At 38.9% G+C, this 19,521-nt stretch overlaps 1 protein-coding gene across 4 annotated transcripts; it reads right to left on the reverse strand.

The window, feature by feature from the left end:
* Positions 1 to 235: 235 nt before the first annotated feature.
* fbxo25 (F-box protein 25) lies at positions 236 to 18,469 on the reverse strand. Of its 4 annotated transcripts, none has more exons than XM_006797064.2 (11): positions 18,389 to 18,469; positions 17,415 to 17,611; positions 7,795 to 7,898; positions 7,108 to 7,157; positions 6,899 to 6,991; positions 6,706 to 6,799; positions 5,979 to 6,160; positions 5,489 to 5,671; positions 4,904 to 5,047; positions 3,274 to 3,300; positions 236 to 2,666 (listed from the first exon to the last, which is right to left on the reverse strand). In XM_006797064.2, the coding sequence occupies exons 2-11, from the start codon at positions 17,540 to 17,542 to the stop codon at positions 2,577 to 2,579; spliced, it is 1,095 nt and encodes a 364-aa protein (XP_006797127.1). In that variant the 5' UTR covers positions 17,543 to 17,611; positions 18,389 to 18,469; the 3' UTR covers positions 236 to 2,576. The 4 variants fall into 4 exon arrangements, with proteins under 4 accessions (XP_006797127.1, XP_006797129.1, XP_006797128.1 ...); XM_006797066.3 differs by having other exon boundaries at positions 17,415 to 17,595; positions 18,389 to 18,456; XM_006797065.3 differs by lacking the exon at positions 18,389 to 18,469 and adding an exon at positions 18,182 to 18,354.
* Between the last annotated feature and the right edge of the window lie 1,052 nt (positions 18,470 to 19,521).

Below are 19,521 nucleotides of genomic sequence, written 5' to 3' on the forward strand. Positions count from 1 at the left end.
TGTCTACTCTGATCCCCCCTCTCTCTCTCTCTCACACACACACACGCACACCCAGATAAATAGAAAGAATACTGCAAATATATTGTTCTGTTAATAATTAAAAACATAATCTAACCCTTACAAATAGGTAAAATGTGATCTTTCACTTCTTGTTTTCCAGTCTCCTTTTTAACTTGATTACATGGCTTCAGAAAATTGAGTCTCATTAATCAAGTAATAACAGAGTACAAACAGGTTTTTAGAAATATTTATTACTGAATAGCTACTTCCTGCCCCGGAAAAATCATGACAGTACCATCAAGAGTATGGGAACAGTAGAGGGGTATTACAAAAGTTGGAAGGATACAAAATGTTCTTTTTTTCATAAATAATGCTTTACAATTTACCTGTCACATGACAGTTCTGACAAAAGTAGAACAACTTGATCAGCTGATGGGGTTTTACTTCTTTTGTGTGTGCGTGACGCATTGACGCTTGATGTACACAGAGCACGGCAGGTATTCACAGAGGACAACATAACAGAGACGCAAACATGGCATGCAGTTATTGCAGGAAAATGCCACCAAAATGAAACGGAACGAAAAGCTGTTGAACCCCATTAAAAATAAAAGATTAACACAAGTCATCTTTTTCTGCCACACTATAAATGTTAAACTTTCTTTTTAAACACATCACCATTACTTACATACTGAGCCCCCTAAAGATCACTCAACAGAATAGTTCGCCAGGCTACATTTACCTCGCAATAACCTTTCCATTTTATCTGGCTGATGAATTTAAGGTTGAGCTGTATCATACAAAAGAAACAGACTAGATCTCTGAAAACGACTGCGGACAGCTTTAAGTCACTTTAGCGGCAACTGTGCCTTCACTGCAGCAATAATGGCTGGAACATGGTTGCTTTTAATGGGAGTAAAACTTGCACTTGGTCAGGAATGTGTTGGTGCTACTGCATGTTGCTGATACATATATCAGAAGCACCACAAATACCAAATGTACCAGGCCTGCTACAGCTGGACATCCATAGCACCACAGACTGAAACACAGCAGTGGGCAAAGTCCAAGCTGGGGAGGTTACAAAAACTCTCTAAAGGCGATAACTGTGGCGTGTCTTTTTGTATAGTTATGGTAACTGATTTTAATATATTCAAAAAACAAAACAAAACGGCACCAAAAAAAAACTAAATTAGAAATGAATTTGACCGATAGCATTATTGCTACAAAAGTCAAATGAATCTCAAATATTTTAATATATATAGTGTGCCTATAGAGCAGATAGTAGTAGTGCAATAATATCAATAGTGCTATTATGACAGGCCTGGTGGAATAACAGTAACTAAACATACAGCACAGCTAATGGCAGAAGAAATGCTTCCAACCAGTTCAGAGATCTTTTTCCAATCGGTTTTAAAGAGTAACTGAACTGGACCGACGCCTGCAATCACAGGGAATGGAGGGCAGACTGCTTTTGGTACTGACAGAACACAAATCTTATTATGGTCGTTTTGTTGTAATGATGCAATCATATCCTTTCATTTTCCCGCTTGTGAGGGAAAGGAAGTTCACATCAATGTGACTATTTTATGGTTCGTTAGAAACATATCTTTGTGATTTAAAAAAATAAATAAAAATACATGTCTGCAGTTAGGTTCAAAATTTGTGCAGACTTTCAGCTTTGATTTAAGCAGTTTTAGAGAAATTTTGCTTTAACTGTTTGGGGATTACAGCCAATTTTATACAGTTCCTCAAATTCAGAGGATCAAAAACGACTGGACAAGTTAGCATAATTTCAGGTACGAGGATAGTTTTTAATACTTGGATGAAAATTCTTTGAGCTTTTTCCCTGGACCTGCTCTCTCGGGCCTTTACCGCAGCCACCTTCAATGGCTTCTTGATTATAGCTCTCTGCATTGAGTTTTGTATTTAATAACTCTAAAGCATGCTCTGATGCTCTGATGGGTTGAGATCAGGTGACTGACTTGCCCATTGAAGAATATCCCATTTCCTTGCCTTGAGAAACTCTTTTTTGTTTACTTTTACAGTATGCTTTGGGTGACTATCAATTTTCACAAAGAAGTGGTGTCCAATTAAGGTTTACAGCATTTGTTAAACCCCTTAAGGTTGAAAGTCATATCTTCAATGTTTGATTTAAATTTAAATTCCACATGAAAAGAACTCCAGTCATGATCTTTAGGGGGCTTTGTACTTAACATAAACATGCTAAGATTTGCTCTACATATAATTCCTTTCAAAATATTCATATTGCATTTACATCATATTTTATTCCCTGTGTAAGGAGCAACCTTTCTTGTCTTAAAAGACAAACGTTTATGCGAAAGGAGAAAGCCTCGCTTATATTTCACCTTCTATCAACATTCGGAGAAATCCTCTCATTTAATTTTTCCTCAATTTACGGAAATAATTGTGCGTAAGGAAGTAAAGACGTTAAAGAAATACAGAAAAAATTTCTTTGAAGCCCTTTGTATTTGGGTTAAAGACATCAAGTTCTTGTACACACCTCTTGGTGTGGGAGTGACGCTGAATGGATGCTTCAGGTGAAAAACAGCATGGAGGGTTTAAAACTTGAACAGGTCGATAAAGTGCTGCGGAGAGATGGGCATCAGGCAGCTGTCTGGATCGTTGGCTGTGCACGGGTGGCCAAAGTCCTGGAAGGAAGTCAACAGCTTAATCATTAGAACGAAGGCAGACTGAGAAACCTCCGAGTTGGCGCAGACATGATTCTAGCATTTACTTAGAGTAGAATTAAAACTGATTACAGCACAGAAGCGAGCTCTTACTCTTAGGGTGATTTAGTAATTATGTCATAAACTGTGAACATAACAGCGCTGGTTATGGCAGTTTTAATTAAAAGTTCTCAGGGCCATGTGTCACTGTTTACTTGTGGTAAAAACACATGGCCTATTTAAGCGCATATAAAAGATAAAATGCAATGTGAAAACTAAACAGAACTTAGGAAGGATTTTACAAAAATGTGGTGAGCAAGTTCTGGATGATAGCACATGGAAGTGTCCAAATATTTATGTTGGACAAAGTGACAGCTGACATTCAGGAAAAAAAAAATCTATTTTAACCGGAGCAGGTTAAAGGAGATGTCAGCGGAAACAATGTCAGAGTTTACAAAACACGATGACAGGACAGCAAAAGACAAAACTCAATACAAGGAAATGAAATCGGACCATCGGGGCAATCATCAGGGAAATGAGACAACATGGCAATCTAAGAAATAGAAAAGCATTATGGGACATAAAGTACCTTCAATAACAAAGCCAGATGGCAATCCTTAAGGTATCAGGGACAAGGGGAACCAGGAGAAGAGGCATGAAGGATGGGTGCCAAGCAAGGAGAAGGATGCAGAGAAGGCAGTAGGTTAAATAATTTAGGTACCCAGGAGAGGATAATAACAAGTTTGTGGCAAGTAAATAAAGAAACAAACAGAGGAAATTGAATGTATAGGAATACTTTTTAATAAAAGTGCTGCACTGTTCAGTTTCTGTATCTCTAGAAGTTCCCTGATCTTGCCAAAACATGATCTCTGTCTTAAAGTTAGTTAAAAGATCCGATTTTCTGTGCTGCTGAAAGCAAACCAGTCGGTTAATTTGCTTGACACTATTATTTTTTTTTAAATTATTGTACTGTAATCGTGAACAAGGATCCGCACTACAGCGTTGGGTTTTTTTTGTTTTCTTTTTGATTCAGCAAACCTTTTTATTGCTGGCTTTAAGAATTTGGAGTAAACTGAATATTAAATAATTAAAGTTAAAAATACAAAAGCAATACCAAGGAAGGTAAACTATTCAAAATATAAAGATATGACTTCACGGTGTTTGAGATTTTTCCTTTGTATCAAACTTCTGTAAAGACTTTTCTGTCTCTTTGCCATAGGAGACAAATTTTTAAAATAAGATAACCAACTGGTTGGCCAGAGGTTAAGTGTGCGACATCCTCAAGACTACGGCACCAGCTGCCTCATGGGAGGCAATCTGTGTCCAAACTATTCTGACTCAGACTGCCTGCAGCCACCCTCACACAAACTGGCAAAGGTTTGCAAATAACTGCTGTAGTAGGCAGATGACCAACACGTTGGCATCAATCGGAGTCGATGCATTTCATTTTAAAAGGGTTTGTTTGTATTCTGGCTATCTTACTATATAAAACCAAGGGCGCAGAGTACCGATATTACACTTTGCAGTTAAATTGCCATCCTGCAGAAACTGGATGGCAAATATTTCCCCCAAATATTTGTGGCAGAATTTCTGTTTCAAATTCTTTCTGGATTCTGAATGTAAGCACTCAATGAGAATTTCTGTTTTAATTTCATTGTATGTAGCAATAAGGGATTTGAGATTTTCACCAACTTATCAGTTGACGCATTATCAAAAGCAGATTGTAGGGAACTTTCAAGTAGACCCCATTCAATTTTCAAACTGTTAGCAGACTAACTAATCATATTGCCATTTTATCATCACCTCAATACAAGTTGGTTTAAAATCTTGTTGCAGATCTAGTCCCCGTCTTTAACTTCACTGGACATGATTGCAATAATTTTAGTCGTGCAGTGGTTAAAGGCTGCTGTTTCTGTGTGTCTGTAGCATTAAGCAGTCCAGGTTGTGGTTATTCAGGGATTCAGGTTATTCATTGCTGAAAGGGGATACAAGCAAAAGCTACAGCAAGCAGTTAAACTTGGACTAAACCTGTTAGGTTATTTCAGAATGGCAGTCTGGTGAACTAAATTCATAATATAATAGTCATATTACTATTACATGACTACAAGTCATGTTAGATTTTATTCATTACATATGTGCCTACAGGTTATGACACCAAAATCAATAAATCAGTATAAGGAAACGTGCTTAGACTGTTACTGCTGCATTGTCTTGTTTACCTTCCAGAAGAGGATGCTACAGTGTTTGCAAAAGTGCAACGTGTCGCCGTACTGCTCCTTCATGGGGTAGTGTTTCTGCAAGGTGAAATACATCAGCTTCCAGTCCACATTGCCATTCCTGGTTATGGCTAAAGTCCTGCAGAACTACACACACACACACACACACACACACACACACACACACACACACACACACACACACACACACACACACAGACAAAGACACAATGGATGGAAAGAAACTTTTACCAGCTATTTAAAACACTCTGGGATTAGATGCAATTAAAACAAGAACAGTGTGTATTTAGATATAATCAAGAACAATTCCTCATTAACATCAATCCTGAAAGAGTGCGAAAGGTCTAAGATAGTGTGCTTGGCTGTGTGTGTGTGTGTGTAAGAGCTAGAGGATAAGCTCATTTGCGAGCTGTGAATAAATTGTTCCAACTCTGCCCTCTAGTGGTTAACCTGGGCTCTACTTCTAGTTCTGAAGCAATCCAGTTTTACAACACTCGATTATATATGTATGACTAAAAGTAATAAAATCTTAAGATTCAAGCTCAAATGATTAAGTGTAATACTCACCGGTCTGTCCGAAAAGTGAAAGAGGCAGAGTTTCTTCCACAGTGTGTTGTTCTCACTTAGGATGTGCAATGTCGGTGTGGCCTGTCCCAAGTTAATGATGTCACAGGCATCAGAGAACTTATAGAGGATCTTGTTTTGCATGTGCAGGGGCAAATCACTGAATGACATGCCAGTGCACATTTGCTGAGGAAACAAGAATCACCAAAAATAAATAGTGGACTAACAACACTTCTGTAATTCACATTTCTCCCACATTAAATTCAGCTTGTAAATTGGACCAGCTTGTCAATAAGTCATAATTCATAAGCAGGTACAAATGGAGCTACATGTATAGCACTATAAATAAAAAGGCAGATTTTTAGCCTACTTCTTATTTTAAACAGCACTCTTATGACAAGTCAGCGCAGACAGATTTCCAGCATGGCTGCTATTTTAGATTGCTGCCTGGAAGTTCTGCGGTCAACCTACTCTGTGATTTCAATAAAAATACCTTGGGGATCTGGAGGTTGTTCAGCTCCTGCTGCCATTTAACAATGGTTTCCAGACGGCACAACCAGATGTTGACGTTTCCCACGAGGACACACCTGCCATGGATGGTCAAACTGTGCAGGGTGGAGCTCAGGTCTTGTAGAAGCTCTTTGACGAGGCGTGGGTTATAGTGGTCCTCCAGAACTGGAATAAAAATACAAGCAAAAGAGAAACATGAAGGAAAACACCAGGGCTATTGAGGAATTTTTTTTAAGGATCATAACACATTTTTTTTGTTGTGCGGGCGCCTGCCGTAAACCACCCCATATACATAACAAAAAGACAAATGGAAAACTAATATTTCTTTTCACAAAAAAGCTTCAAGTTTGCAAAAGAACTAAAATGTGTTTACCAGAAATATACACACCACTGTGGTCTGTCCTTTGTAACCCTGTAATGATGGAGCATGCTAGCCCTATTGGTTTTGCGGTTAAACACGAGACCGCAATGACTGAACAGCAGGATGAGAGAAAGCATGTTCTGATTGCTCAAAGGCTTCACATTCACACACACGCACACACACAAAAAATCGATTAACATAAAAAGCTACTTTTCCCAACACAAAACGCCCCGAAAAAAACTAAATTAGAGTTTAGATACTGAAAGCCGCTGACACCAAACGTAATAATGAAAATAAAGAGTCTAGTGTGCAATTTATCCCTCAGACACCCCATGTCAGGTCTTCTCACCCTTTCGTACAATCTTCTCCAAGATATTGAAATAGTTTTTCTGGGCAGCTCCACTCAAAGACGTCAGCTGTGATCTGGCTATTAGCTGAAAAAGCTGTGGGTGGCAGAAAAAAAAGAAGGAGCTTAAGATGCGCTATATAAGTCATACAATTAAAAGGTTTCTTTAACATCCTGTACGAGCATCAATGCTCACTTTTGCAACGTAATTAAATCTTCTCAAGTCCTGAATAGCGCTGGAAAAGTCTAGCCGGTTGAGAGCTTCGCCAAGTGTGCAGTATCCATGTCGCTGCAGGTACACATCAGGAAAAACGTGCACACAAGCTCTGTTAATTAAAGAACTGACTAATGTGTATTTTCCATTAAAAGACAATCGCTCCTTTGTGTGAAAAGCTCAGTACTCACTTCTTTTGTGCTCCCTTTCTGAATGTAGATCCATTTATCTGTGAAAACAACTAAAAAATGCAAAAACAAACATTTTAATGAAAGCTTTCTTACAGTTGTGCATCATTGAATTTTACATATTTTAATGACAAGAAAGGGACAAGATATTTCACCTGAAACTTCATGACTTTTTAAAAAATTATTTATTTATTTGCAACAGTTTGAGTCAACATTGAACACTATAACATTTCCAAAGTCTGAAATTGTTTAAGGGTTTCTGTATGGATTACATTACAAGTCTTACTGATACAGTAGGATAATGATATGATACAATCAATTTGTGCTCTCTAGAAGAACTGATAGTTACGAAACCTTTCAAGATCATTTAAGGGCAAATTATTATTAAAAGTATAAAAAGTTACTTCACTTCAGATTTTCTATGTAAATCTTAGCTATAAAATGCAACCTCAAGAGGTGCACAAGAGCTGCTGATGTGCTTATTAATATTATAATGGATGCACTGCATCTGGAGACGGAGGACACTACAAATTGTTGTAGTAAACATTTGCAGCACAACCTTAATCCAAATCCCTGAGAGTTTTAGTTCTGTCTCACTGACTTTTGCACTTTTGTACACATTGCTTTTAATCTTCGTGCCACAAAAAATTCCCCGAGCCAAAACAGTGATTATGTGCAGCTGAAACTCACACTGGGATTTAGTGTTATTGTTGTAGAAGTCCTTTTTCCTCTTTGTGGTGGAGAGCTCACACACATCTCCAACAAACAGATTTTCATTGTTGCCATTGCAAAGCCTGTTTGGACAGAGGAAACATGTGCGTAATGCATTAATAACACTAGCAAGTCTGAAAACACCATGTAATTACAATTACCGAACCACTGTGGCGTCGCCCTGAAGCAAATCAGTGACTTTTTACTGATAGCCTGTGTGTCACAGTTGCACGGCAAGATGGCTCATAGCCAAGTTAGGTGGTGTAGTGTTACTGAACTTACAGGGAAAACCAGTGTGAGAAGTATATAATTAAAGATCAGAGGAAAAAAAGAAACTGAAGGAAACCTGTTGTATTACTGCTACACTGATATGCAGGCCAAGGTCAAACATGTCAGACAGAGGTCTCAGAACATTAAGCGTGCTGTATCTAATCTTTGTTGTTTCTTGCCTCAGGGCTGTGTTATTTTTGATAACACAGAACTTAGCATTTTCGTTGTTGACCTCAACTTCACATTGCTGTCGGAGAACACTCAAAAAGGCCGAGCTCCAACAGAAATACGAATTAAAACATGTCACATTCAAGTCAACATAGTGAATACAGATGTTCCCAGGGTTTGTGACAGGGTTTTACTGCATAAAAAGGCTAAACAAATTCAGATTACAGTCCTGTGTTATGTGAGAGACTTGTTGCTTACTTTGTGCCTGTTCTCTACTCTTTCAATCTACTCCCACAAAATTAAACCACCTATTAGGTAAATTATTATTATGTCTTTACTAAATTCAGGTCAAAATATTAACCAATATTCGCAAAACAAATTACTTGTTGAGTACAAACAAATTAAAACAAATACAAAGCCAAAAAGCTGCGATCTCTGAGGCATAAAAGTTATACTCAGTGGTGTCTGTATGTGTCTGTTATTTGAGCCCGCCCTTACACAGGGCAGAAAATAAAATGGCTTTCTGAATCTATAAGTGACAAAATGCTACCAAAGTGCAACAAATAAATCTATGTGAAAAAACAATAAAAAACAAAAACAAGCGGCAAAACTTCAATCGTGAATAAGAGTGTGATCATGGAGTTCTGGTTCGCTGATTTTCTAATGAGCGTTGTGAGACAGATCAAATTACTGAACTAAGCTGGTATCTGATACACTGCATTAATAATCCATTGGTTAAATTAAGTGGCAACACTGCCAGCTAAGAGAGGATTCTTGGTAAGCTAACCCCTCCCTGGGTGTCATAGGGTGAGACGTGAGTTCTTAATCGGCCATGTCACCAGCCTGTCATGACTGACAAGACAGACATGCTTATATTTACATCTAAAGCCAATTCAGAACCACTGGGTTAACCTAACATGCATTTACACAGGTACAAGGAGAACTTGCAAACTATAAACAGACAGGTAGCATCTACCGACTCCGCTCAGGCTCGGGATTAGAACCCAGAACCTTCTTTCTATGAGGCAATAGTACATTGTACCATGGTGCACCCATAGCCCTTGAGTAAGTCAGAGTCCTGTCAGTGGGGGTTTCCAACTCAGGGTCATCATATGGGTCATGTAGTCTTTAAATAGTTCCCACAAGTGCTCAGCGAGCAGTTGGAAAGTCTGCTGATAACACACAGACTTGTTTTTTAATCTCATTCCTTTTAAAAATGTGTCTCCAACTTCTGTGCTGCTATATCTCTATGATGTGACTAGCATATGCGGCTAACTTTTGGAACTTGTGGATGCTTTTTTCCTTTTTTTTTACCCGATTGCTTTCTAGAGGTTGAAGAACTTGTATATTTGGTGCATTGACAAAAATGTCCAGTGCGGTTGGTCCCATGCGGCTTTATTTGATATGTTTTGTGACTTTTTCCTCTCTTTTCCCTGCTCTTAAGCATTGGATTTTCTTCTTTTGCAAAACAAGTTGGTTTGGACCAATCCTGTCTCCCACCATGTAGAACAAGATCTTGTGAGTGGGGCCTCGCAGAAGCACAAAGATAGCGGGGGTGGACTAGTGAAGACGGAGGGGTCAGGACAGGGACAACTTTGCATATTCATTGATCTGTCCGTGCTAACAATAAAAAAAATCAGGAAAAGAGGTAGAGTTACATTTAATACATGTTAAGGCACGAAGGGAATTTTTTCATGGAAAACATCTTTGAGGAGAGCTCCAAATAAGACCCTAGGGCAAGTGGATGGTATTTATACAGTCCTTTCTTTTGAACTTATCAAAACACTAACAGTGCAATCCACATTTCATCATTCACACGTATATTCACACCATTAAGTCCATTATTCTGTGGACTTTATCGATCAAATAAACCAGTTGACGTACTGGGTATGCAGTCTCCTGGTCAAGGACACTTCAACATGTAAAACAGTCAAACCAGGGATCAAACTACCAGGCTTCTGATTAATGAACAATCTAATCAACTCCTGAGTTGGTCTTATGGAATAAGAGACCAACTTAAATTTTCTCCAGCATAAGTAAAGACATGGCTTTGCTTGTCTGACTACAGAGTCAGCTGATCAGAGTGAATGAGCTCCCCAGTAATCCCTTGTCTCTATCCATTTATCCAGTTGCACAGGCATAAACACAAACACACTTGCAAGCGCAGTAATCTGTCAAAGTGAATTATAAAAAGGTGGAATTCAATAGCGTGACTTTCTTACACGGGCTACACATGGAATAACCATCTCCAAGGAACCAATAAAAAACATCACAAAGGAACAACTTATTCAAAAGGATTTGTGGACATTTTAAAATCCTCAAATAAAAGATAAACAGGGCCCTGAAGGGAGCACGTAGTTCCAAAGGAAATTAACCGAATACAAAATATAGTATGAAGACTTTTAGATGATGTTCTAGTCTCTTAGTAGACAAACACATTTGATTAAGTGCAATCAATTTACACAATTACTTGTAAGAGAAATGAGCATTAAACTGAGGTTCAAACACTCAACTGACACTCGACAGCATGAAGATCAGTGACCAGTTTGTTTTAGATTTACACACGCACTGTGATCTGAAGTACTTCTGTAACACTGTGTACCATTCTAGCACACACCCAGTGTATTGTCTCCTTTCTTTCTGGCCTACATGTGGTCGCCTGGCAAACGTACCTCGGTTGCCATGAGGTCACTGGCTTTGTGGAGGGAGACTGCATCTGGAGAGCAGCCAATTTGCCTAAATGATGTAATTAGTTATTGTCTGATGAGAGGCTAAAGACTGCTGATGAGTCACTGTGGTACCGGGAAGCACTGTTAGTTAGACAGAAAATCCCCCTGGCCTGAAGGGGACGTCACCAACTGCTACTGAGATGCCACCAATTCCACCCTGTCAGTACCAGCGTGACACGAACCAAACCCTCCGTGTGTGTTTACGTTTTATGAGGCTTGCTCATGAACTATTGTCCACTATATCAACAGTCTCTGGTCCTCACAATGATCAGAGATGTCACCAGTTGACTTGAGAAGATCACTTTTCAGTAAACCCTAATGAAAATGCAACAAAATAAACAACAAATTTCTAAACAACAGAGGCGAGGGAGTCAGATAAATTCAAGATGTAGAAGGACGTGCCAACATATAAATGCCTAGTCATATACAATGAGGCAATAAATAATCCTCCATCCAGTAAAACTCCAAAACACAAGCAGAACAAGAAGCTGGAGCAGAAAAAAATACATACAAAAAGAAATGAATGAATACAGAAAATCCCCTCTTGTCTCCTCATTTTTACAACTGCTCACTGCCAGTTGGCACATGTCAAAACAGTACAAGTTTCCTGTGAAGAACAACATGAGCTCTGCTGTGGGAGGCCACACGAGCTGCAGACAGGGGCAGTGTGTAATATAAACTAGAAAGACAAAAAGCAGAAGATGTTTTTTTGGTTTAGCTAATCTCAACAAGCTGTTGCCATTAAAGTCTTTAATCCAATAAGCCCCATTATTTGAACACACAACAGCCAGCGTGTTTGAAATTGGAGGTTATCATTATGCACTGTTATCATAAAAGCCGAGGCTTGTAAAATAGTTATGATGTCAATTCTGAGAGGGAACCTAAGGTGTAACCTGTAGTTTTCCGTGATTTAGGCTCAGTCATGGCAACTTATGCTTCAAACCTAACCTGCTCACAAGCACATTAACTTCAACTCATTTTGTTACAATCTAACAGCATGCACGATGAACGTGTGTGAAAAAGAAAAAGTGTCATATGCAAAGAGGTTTAGGATTAGCTGTATATACTGCACACAGGTCACATTATGAAGTTGTTTGTATGATATTACTATGTACAGGGTGGGCCATTTATATGGATACACCGTAATAAAAATGGGAATGGTTGGTGATATTAAAGTCCTGTTTGTGGCACATTAGTATATGTGAGGGAGCAAACTCCTCAAGATGGGTGGTGACCATGGTGGCCATCTTGGATACAACTTTTGTTTTTTTCAATAGGAAGAGGGCCATGTGACACATCAAACTTATTGGTAATGTCACAAGAAAAACAATGGTGTGCTTGGTTTCAACGTAACTTTATTCTTTCATGAGTTATTTACAAGTTTCTCTTTGTTCACAGCCATTGACATGTCGAAGAGGTTAACACGTGAGGAGCGAAATTGTGTTGATATCTGGTGAACGCAGTAACCGGGTCATTGCAGCAGATTTCAATGCAAGACACCCTGCAAACTGCTTGCTAAGTTTCGTGAAACTGGTTCAGTGTTGGATTTGCCAAAATGTGGACGCAAGAAAACTGTCACTAATGAAGAAACATCAGTGGCTGTCCTAGCTTCATTCAGCAAGAGCCCACAGCGTAGCACTCGCCGCATGTCACTGGAGAGTGGCATTAGTCGAACATCCCTTCGGCGGATATTAGCTACTCACAAATGGCACCCTTACAAACTCCAGCTACTGCAGCATCTCAACAATGATGACCCAGATCGGCGCACAATATTTGCAGAATGGGCAAAACAAAAATTGGAACAGGACCCTCAGTTCATGCAGAAGATTTTGTTCAGTGATGAGGCAAACCTTTATGTGAATGGTGAAGTTAACAAACAAAATCACTGCTATTGGTCTGACACTAACCCACATTGGATGGATCCCTCCAAGACTGTCGGAACAACAAAAGTGATGGTTTGGTGTGGTATATGGGGTACAACAATAGTGGGTCCATTCTTCATCAATGGAAACCTCAAGGCCACTGGATATTTGAAATTGCTACATGATGATGTGTTTTTATGCACTGAAGCTGGCACGTTCCCTGAGTTTTTCCAGCAAGATGGTGCACCACCACATTATAGGTGCTGGGTCCGAGCATTCCTAGATGAACAGTTTCCTGGAAAGTGGATTGGTCATCGTGGGCAGCACGGTGGCACGGTGGTTAGCACTGTTGCCGCACAGCAAGAAGGTCCTGAGTTCAATTCCAACATCAGGCCGGGGTCTTTCTGTGTGGAGTTTGCATGTTCTCCCCGTGTTTGCGTGGGTTCCCTCTGGGTACTCCGGCTTCCTCCCACCGTCCAAAGACATGCAGCTTGTGGGGATAGGTTAATTGGATAATCCAAATTGCCACTAGGTGTGAATGTGCGAATGAATGTGAGTGCGAATGGTTGTCTGTCCCTGTGTATTAGCCCTGCGACAGACTGGCGACCTGTCCAGGGTGTACCCTGCCTCTCGCCCTATGACAGCTGGGATAGGCTCCAGCGCCCCCCGTGACCCTGAAAAGGATAAGCGGAAGCGAATGGATGGATGGATGGATGGGCCAGTTGAATGGTCCCCAAGGTCTCCTGATCTGACCCCCTTAGACTTTTCTCTTTGGGGTCATCTGAAGGCAATTGTCTATGGTGTGAAGATACAAGATGTGCAGCACCTGAAACTTCGGATACTGGATGTCTGTTGGCATTTCTCCTGCGATGTTGCTATCAGTGTGTGAAGAGTGGGAGAAGAGGGTTGCATTGACAATCCAACACAATGGGCAGCACATTGAACACATTTTATAAGTGGTCAGAAACTTGTAAATAACTCATGAAAGAATAAAGTTACGTTGAAACCAAGCACACCATTGTTTTTCTTGTGACATTACCAATAAGTTTGATGTGTCACATGGCCCTCTTCCAATTGAAAAAACAAAAGTTGTATCCAAGATGGCCGACTTCTAAATGGCCACCATGGTCACCACCCATCTTGCGGAGTTTGCCCCCTCACATATACTAATGTGCCACAAACAGGACTTTAATATCACCAACCATTCCCATTTTATTATGGTGTATCCATATAAATAGCCCACCCTGTAGTCAGAAAGAAAAAAAGTTGAACTGTGGGATGTACATCACCTGATAAAAGCCTAGATGTTATGGCACCAATTCTAAGTGATTTAATGGTTCGTGAGCACTTCTGATCTTATTCTTGTAATTTGACCAAGAAAAATCCACTGTGTTCTGGTGGTTTGAGACGGACCATGTAATTGGAAACATTAAGCTTTTGTTTTATATTCCTATCCTTTAATTTCCTGTCAACTCTCCACTGTTTTCTGTTTAATAATGGAAAAAAAATGTTTACTTGAAAACCTTCTGAGAATGCTCTGCGGATGCTGGACAGTGTCTGACAGTCATGTCAACATTTAGAGAGACTTGGCAGTCGATCAGTTGTAGTCAGTCCACCTTTATACTAAGAGTTGCAGCGATATTAAGATTTAAGCCACTATTGGAAACATTGGTTTAGTAAGAAACACCAAGCCAAAACACCCTAATAAAGTTTAATATGCTTAAGTGAAGAAGTTATGACCCTGTAATACTTTATGCCCTGAGAGAGAAGCACGGCTGTACTTGCTGTGATTAAAACCTTGAAAACTTGCCAAAAAACCGAAACCAAAAAACTTTGACACTTTAAAATAAATAAACAAACAAAAACACACATGCTTAGACTATTCTAAAACTTCACCACATTCATAAGACAGCAACCTGAGACATAACTACTTGTAGAGGTAGCATAAATTTAACATAAATAAATCTGATCAAAGACCTTCATACATACACACATAACAAATCGGTTATTTTATTAGGAATTTAATAGGATTTCAAAACCCCGATTGAGGGCTCTGTGAGAAAATGGAGTAACATTTCCCAGTATTAAATTCAGCAAATCAAATTCCCACTACTTGATTCATTATGCAGTCAGCATAATTACCCTTCTACAATCCAGAATTCTTCTAACCAAAATTCAAAGTTTTCCCAAACAGTAACAGCCTTCTCCAGCTGAGGTTGGCTGTGAACTCTCTGTCATTATTACCACATGGTTGTTGTTTCATTATTCCAGACCTAAACTGACCTTCTGCTGGAATTTTGTGTCTTTAAAGAGGTTTTTTAGCTAAAATTGTTAACCACAGAGCAAAGCAACTGAACTCTGAACTCATAGCAGTGGAAATTTTTCAAACGAGTCACATCCAAGCCTTTACCCGAAGTCTCCACACTGTGTTCAGACTCAGAGATGATTAAGGAAAAGGTGAAATTACGCTGAAAGCTCAAGTAGGCCTACTTTCTTTTAACACGGAAAACTGGAAGAATCACAAGAATAATCAATAAAGAATGTGACTTATACGCAGAACCAGATGAAAATTGAATCTAATCAATATTCGCTCCACTCTCAAAGCGAGCTGTTTGTGTGTTTTGTCACTTGCTGTGCAAGTATTCTGCAGCATTAAGAAACCTTGATGAGATATCACATTCAGGTTTGTCACAATTAAATAATTGGTCATAATTAGGAGACTCTTTTTCACATAAACACAACTACAAACACTCTTTGCTCTTACAGAACTACAGGATTCACTGCCAAATCAATGTAATTGAAAACTATGTTAAAATATGTCAACTTATACCTCAACTCTCAATAATTTTTTTTGTAACAACACTCTTTGGCAAAAACAAGCTGAAACTATGGGAATGTACAGTATAATCACCTCATAAAAGGTCAAAAGTTTGCATACAGTCATCATGAGAACCAATGTCATTGTAATTTTCAGCTTGTTTCTGCCAAGAAGAGCGGTCAAATATCAAGCCAAGAGTTAAGCCATTATGTTTGCTGATGGTGGCTGCGGCTCAGAAGGAAAAGCAGGTAACCTACAAAATTGAAAGGTTCAATCCCTGCTCCAGTTTGCATCCAAGATACTGAACCTGAGTTGCTCCTGATGTGTTCATCAGAGTCTGGATGGGTGTGAATGTTGGACAGAAAAAGCTTTGAGCATCACTGTTGCCTCAAAGCAAAAACAGAGGAAGCTGCGCCAGATAGCAAAAGCATCTGAATGAGATGGGACACTGAACCAAATATTAGTGAGCGCATATGTATAGTTTTGACCCTGTGCAACTTAAAACTCCTCATAAATTCAATTTGTGTAAAAGTCCTGCTGTTTTTAAAGTCATTAAAGATGTATGGTGTACAATCATTCCACCCCTGAAAAAGAACAGTTCAAAGAAATCATTAAAACCCCCAAATTACCACAACATTCATCCCCATAATGACTGTATGTAAACCTCTGAGCACAACTGTATGTGCTATGGCCCTCATAATAAGTGGTTGAATGATTAGTGAATAGTGAATTGTTGCCTTATGTACCCTTTAACCCTGGGCTATTAGGTATCTCTATAACAGACTTGTGTAAACAGGTCATTTTACACCAGTTCACCTTTAGCTTCATTATTATCCTGAAGGAGAGTCAACTTGCAGTTAGGGATTAACACATATCATAGCTTAGAAAATTCTTCAGTAACAGAAAACAGCAACCCATGACGTTAGATCCATTAAGCCATGTATTACATGTAATTAGCCTACTGTTGTGGTTACATTTTTTTATTTTACACATATAAAAGAAACCCGAAAGAGTTTGTAAGTCTTACAAAGTTTAAAAATGTGAAAAAGATCCAGAGAAATGTTGTTCAGTGGATATCTGTCCACTCATGTGTCCTTATTAAATCATTCACCACTGCTCTTTTTACTTTTTTCCCCTTTTCTATTTTCTAAGAAATCCGTGATTCTGTAATCCAGTTTAGAGTATCCACTGAAGACCTAGTTTGGCCTCTAAAGGCACAGTTGGATTTTACAATAAGAGCAACCTGTTTTGATTACTACACTTTTAATATAACTCATATAATTTTACAGCACTCCAAAATGTCGTCAGCAAACTAAAAATGGTCAAAGTAATGTACATACAAGCTACTACAAACATATTGCCAAATAAGGCAATGAATGTAAGCCAATAAACTATGATCTACTTTTACTCAAAACTGATTAAACTCCTTGTTTTTTTTTTTAAGGAAGATGACCAGCAATTTCGGGGTTTTTTTTTCATTCCATTTTAGGCTGTATCAATATTTTGAGCAGCAAAACTTTAAATATACTACTGTTATGCATTCTCTTTTGCACACCCTTATGAGGGTCTCAGGGGGCCTGAAGCCTATCCTAGAGGTGGGGTACACCCTGGACAGGTCACCAATGTGATACAGAGCTAAAGTGCACTTTAATTGGGCGAATTTTTGACTACTTAAATATGTAGAGCCCAGACAGAGATTATACTAAACCAAAGAAATTTGATTAAAGGTAGATAAAGGTGAAGGGAACTTACTCTTTCAAATCAATCTCTCCGTTGTTGTCCTCCAAAACCTCTCCAAACAAGATGATCCTCTTCCAGCCATCTTCCGTCTTTGTCCAGCTCCACCCCGGCGATCTCCAATCCTTACCCAAGAAAGGCATCTTGTCTGGCAGGTGTGAGACTGTGAGCAGAGAGGGCCTCTGCTACTTCACACCTGGAGGTTTAACCAGCTGTTGTTAGAAAAAGATTTTTTTTTATTCTTGATGCCACCATGCAAAGAAGAGAGAAATTTTGAAATCAAATTTGTCCTTATTAAACATAGCATGCTACAATAAAATTTCACTAACAGTTTTAAGCATTTAAGCGGCTATATTGACATTATGTTCACATTAGGTTCTACGGAAAAAACAACAACAACTTTTAAATGAAAAGGTGAACAAGTTATAAATATCACCAATTTAATGACAGTTCAAAAACACTGAGATGATTTTTTTAAAGCTTACAAATTGAAACTGATTGTTTTTAAACTAAATCACCTGTAACAAATCCCACCACACATAGATTCTTATATTTTATGTCAGCATTGGTTAAAAAAGATGAGAACAAAAAGTATTATTATGGTTTCTCTTAGTGTTCATAGAGACACTGTAGCCTGCAGCTACCTTTCAACTGCATATCACATAAAGCAGAGGGCCATCAGCCATTCTCAATTACCCTGTTACAGCGCGTTTACAGATTTAACACTCGTATGTAAAGGGCCAGACTAAGCCACATTGTTTTAATATACTTAAATAACATACCTTGCAATATCCGTGACGCAATTATATATTTTTCTACCTTCAGAATTCGGACAATAACAGCGTTAGCGGGCGCTGTTAAAGTCGTTTTAGCTATCAAACACAAAGCTGTCAGTCGACCCAAAACAAATAATGACGACAAGAAGAAAATAATGAATCTCCGCTACGCTGGTATAAGACTGTGAATTTCTGAAAAACGGCCAAACAAACCGTTAAAGAGAAGCAGCTCTTCTGTTGTTTTGCCCGTATCTGCTTCCGTCTCTAGCCTTCCCCTCCTGCGGAGCTGGAAATATTGACGGAAGTAAGCGCGAGAATTCGTCAATTCACGCCCCCTACTGCTCTCTGATTGGTCAAAGGGTCTGTAGTTATCTTGTTGCTACCCAGATTCGGGAGGCCGATTGGATAATCACTCCTGTCACTCAACAGCTTTTTTTTTAATCCTATTTGTTTTGTTGGGGGCTTTCTTCGACACGTGACAGCGGACTGCACACATGTACTTGTGTTTTGATTTTGAGATGGGGGATGGTAACTGGTCTGCTGGAGCGTTGAGTGACTGACTGACTGATGCTGAAAAATGTTATGAAACGCTTTAAAGACTTAGCTTGAATAAATAACTATTTTCTCACCCCACCCACTGTTTTTTCACATCAGTTGTATGGTTTAAGTTTAAGCCTTACATTTTATGACACGCTATCTAGGTCACAGTTTCATTACTCTGCTTTGATGTGCATGGCGTAAAGCTGCAAACTGGATGTGAAAAGATAAGTTTACTTTTGATTGTTTCACATGACGTTATTCTCTTGAATTTAAGTCGCAAGTCGTTCAGAGCAAGGTCAATTGAATACTGTGCCTGTATATGCAAATAAAAAAAATGCAACTATTTCGGATGTCCAAAAACGACATCCCGTTTGAACATGTTTCTTTCAAAGTTTTGTACGGATTCAACAGCCCTGACTCATTGTACACCGGCTCTCAAAAAATTTTCTTGTTATTGTCACGTCACCTGTTTGAGCTTAAAAATACAGTCTAATGTCCTATATGGTTTGCAGTGGGGGTTCTTTGTGGTTAAAATGTGAATTTAATACGTATTCATTTATGTATTTTGTGTGTGTAATTTAGTGTCATCTAGTGGTAAAGCTTGGAGAATGCAACCACCTGAACAACCCCTTCATACCCAATCTTGCAGGACCTATTTGGCCATCACGTCAATGTAAAATCACATAACAGTGCCAGTGGCAGGAGTGAAAGCACCCACCCATTCACCCAGCTCTACCCTCTCCTTAAAAAAAAATCAAATGTCAATAATTAAACGTGTCCTTAGTTGATTAAAATTGCTAATGAAT

Source organism: Neolamprologus brichardi, chromosome 15, assembly GCF_056152115.1.
Source record: "Neolamprologus brichardi isolate AB-2024 chromosome 15, ASM5615211v1, whole genome shotgun sequence".
Classification (NCBI taxonomy): domain Eukaryota; kingdom Metazoa; phylum Chordata; class Actinopteri; order Cichliformes; family Cichlidae; genus Neolamprologus; species Neolamprologus brichardi.

Bases quoted from the DNA above. Each gene is read 5' to 3' on its own strand.
- fbxo25 (XM_006797064.2), bottom strand. From the start codon at position 17,542: ATGCCTTTCTTGGGTAAGGATTGGAGATCGCCGGGGTGGAGCTGGACA. The intron at 7,899-17,414 runs GTAAGTTCCCTT...CTGTCCAAACAG, and splicing joins GGAGAGATTGATTTGAAAGA to GCTTTGCAATGGCAACAATG. The intron at 5,048-5,488 runs GTGAGTATTACA...GTGTGTGTGTAG, and splicing joins TTCACTTTTCGGACAGACCG to TTCTGCAGGACTTTAGCCAT.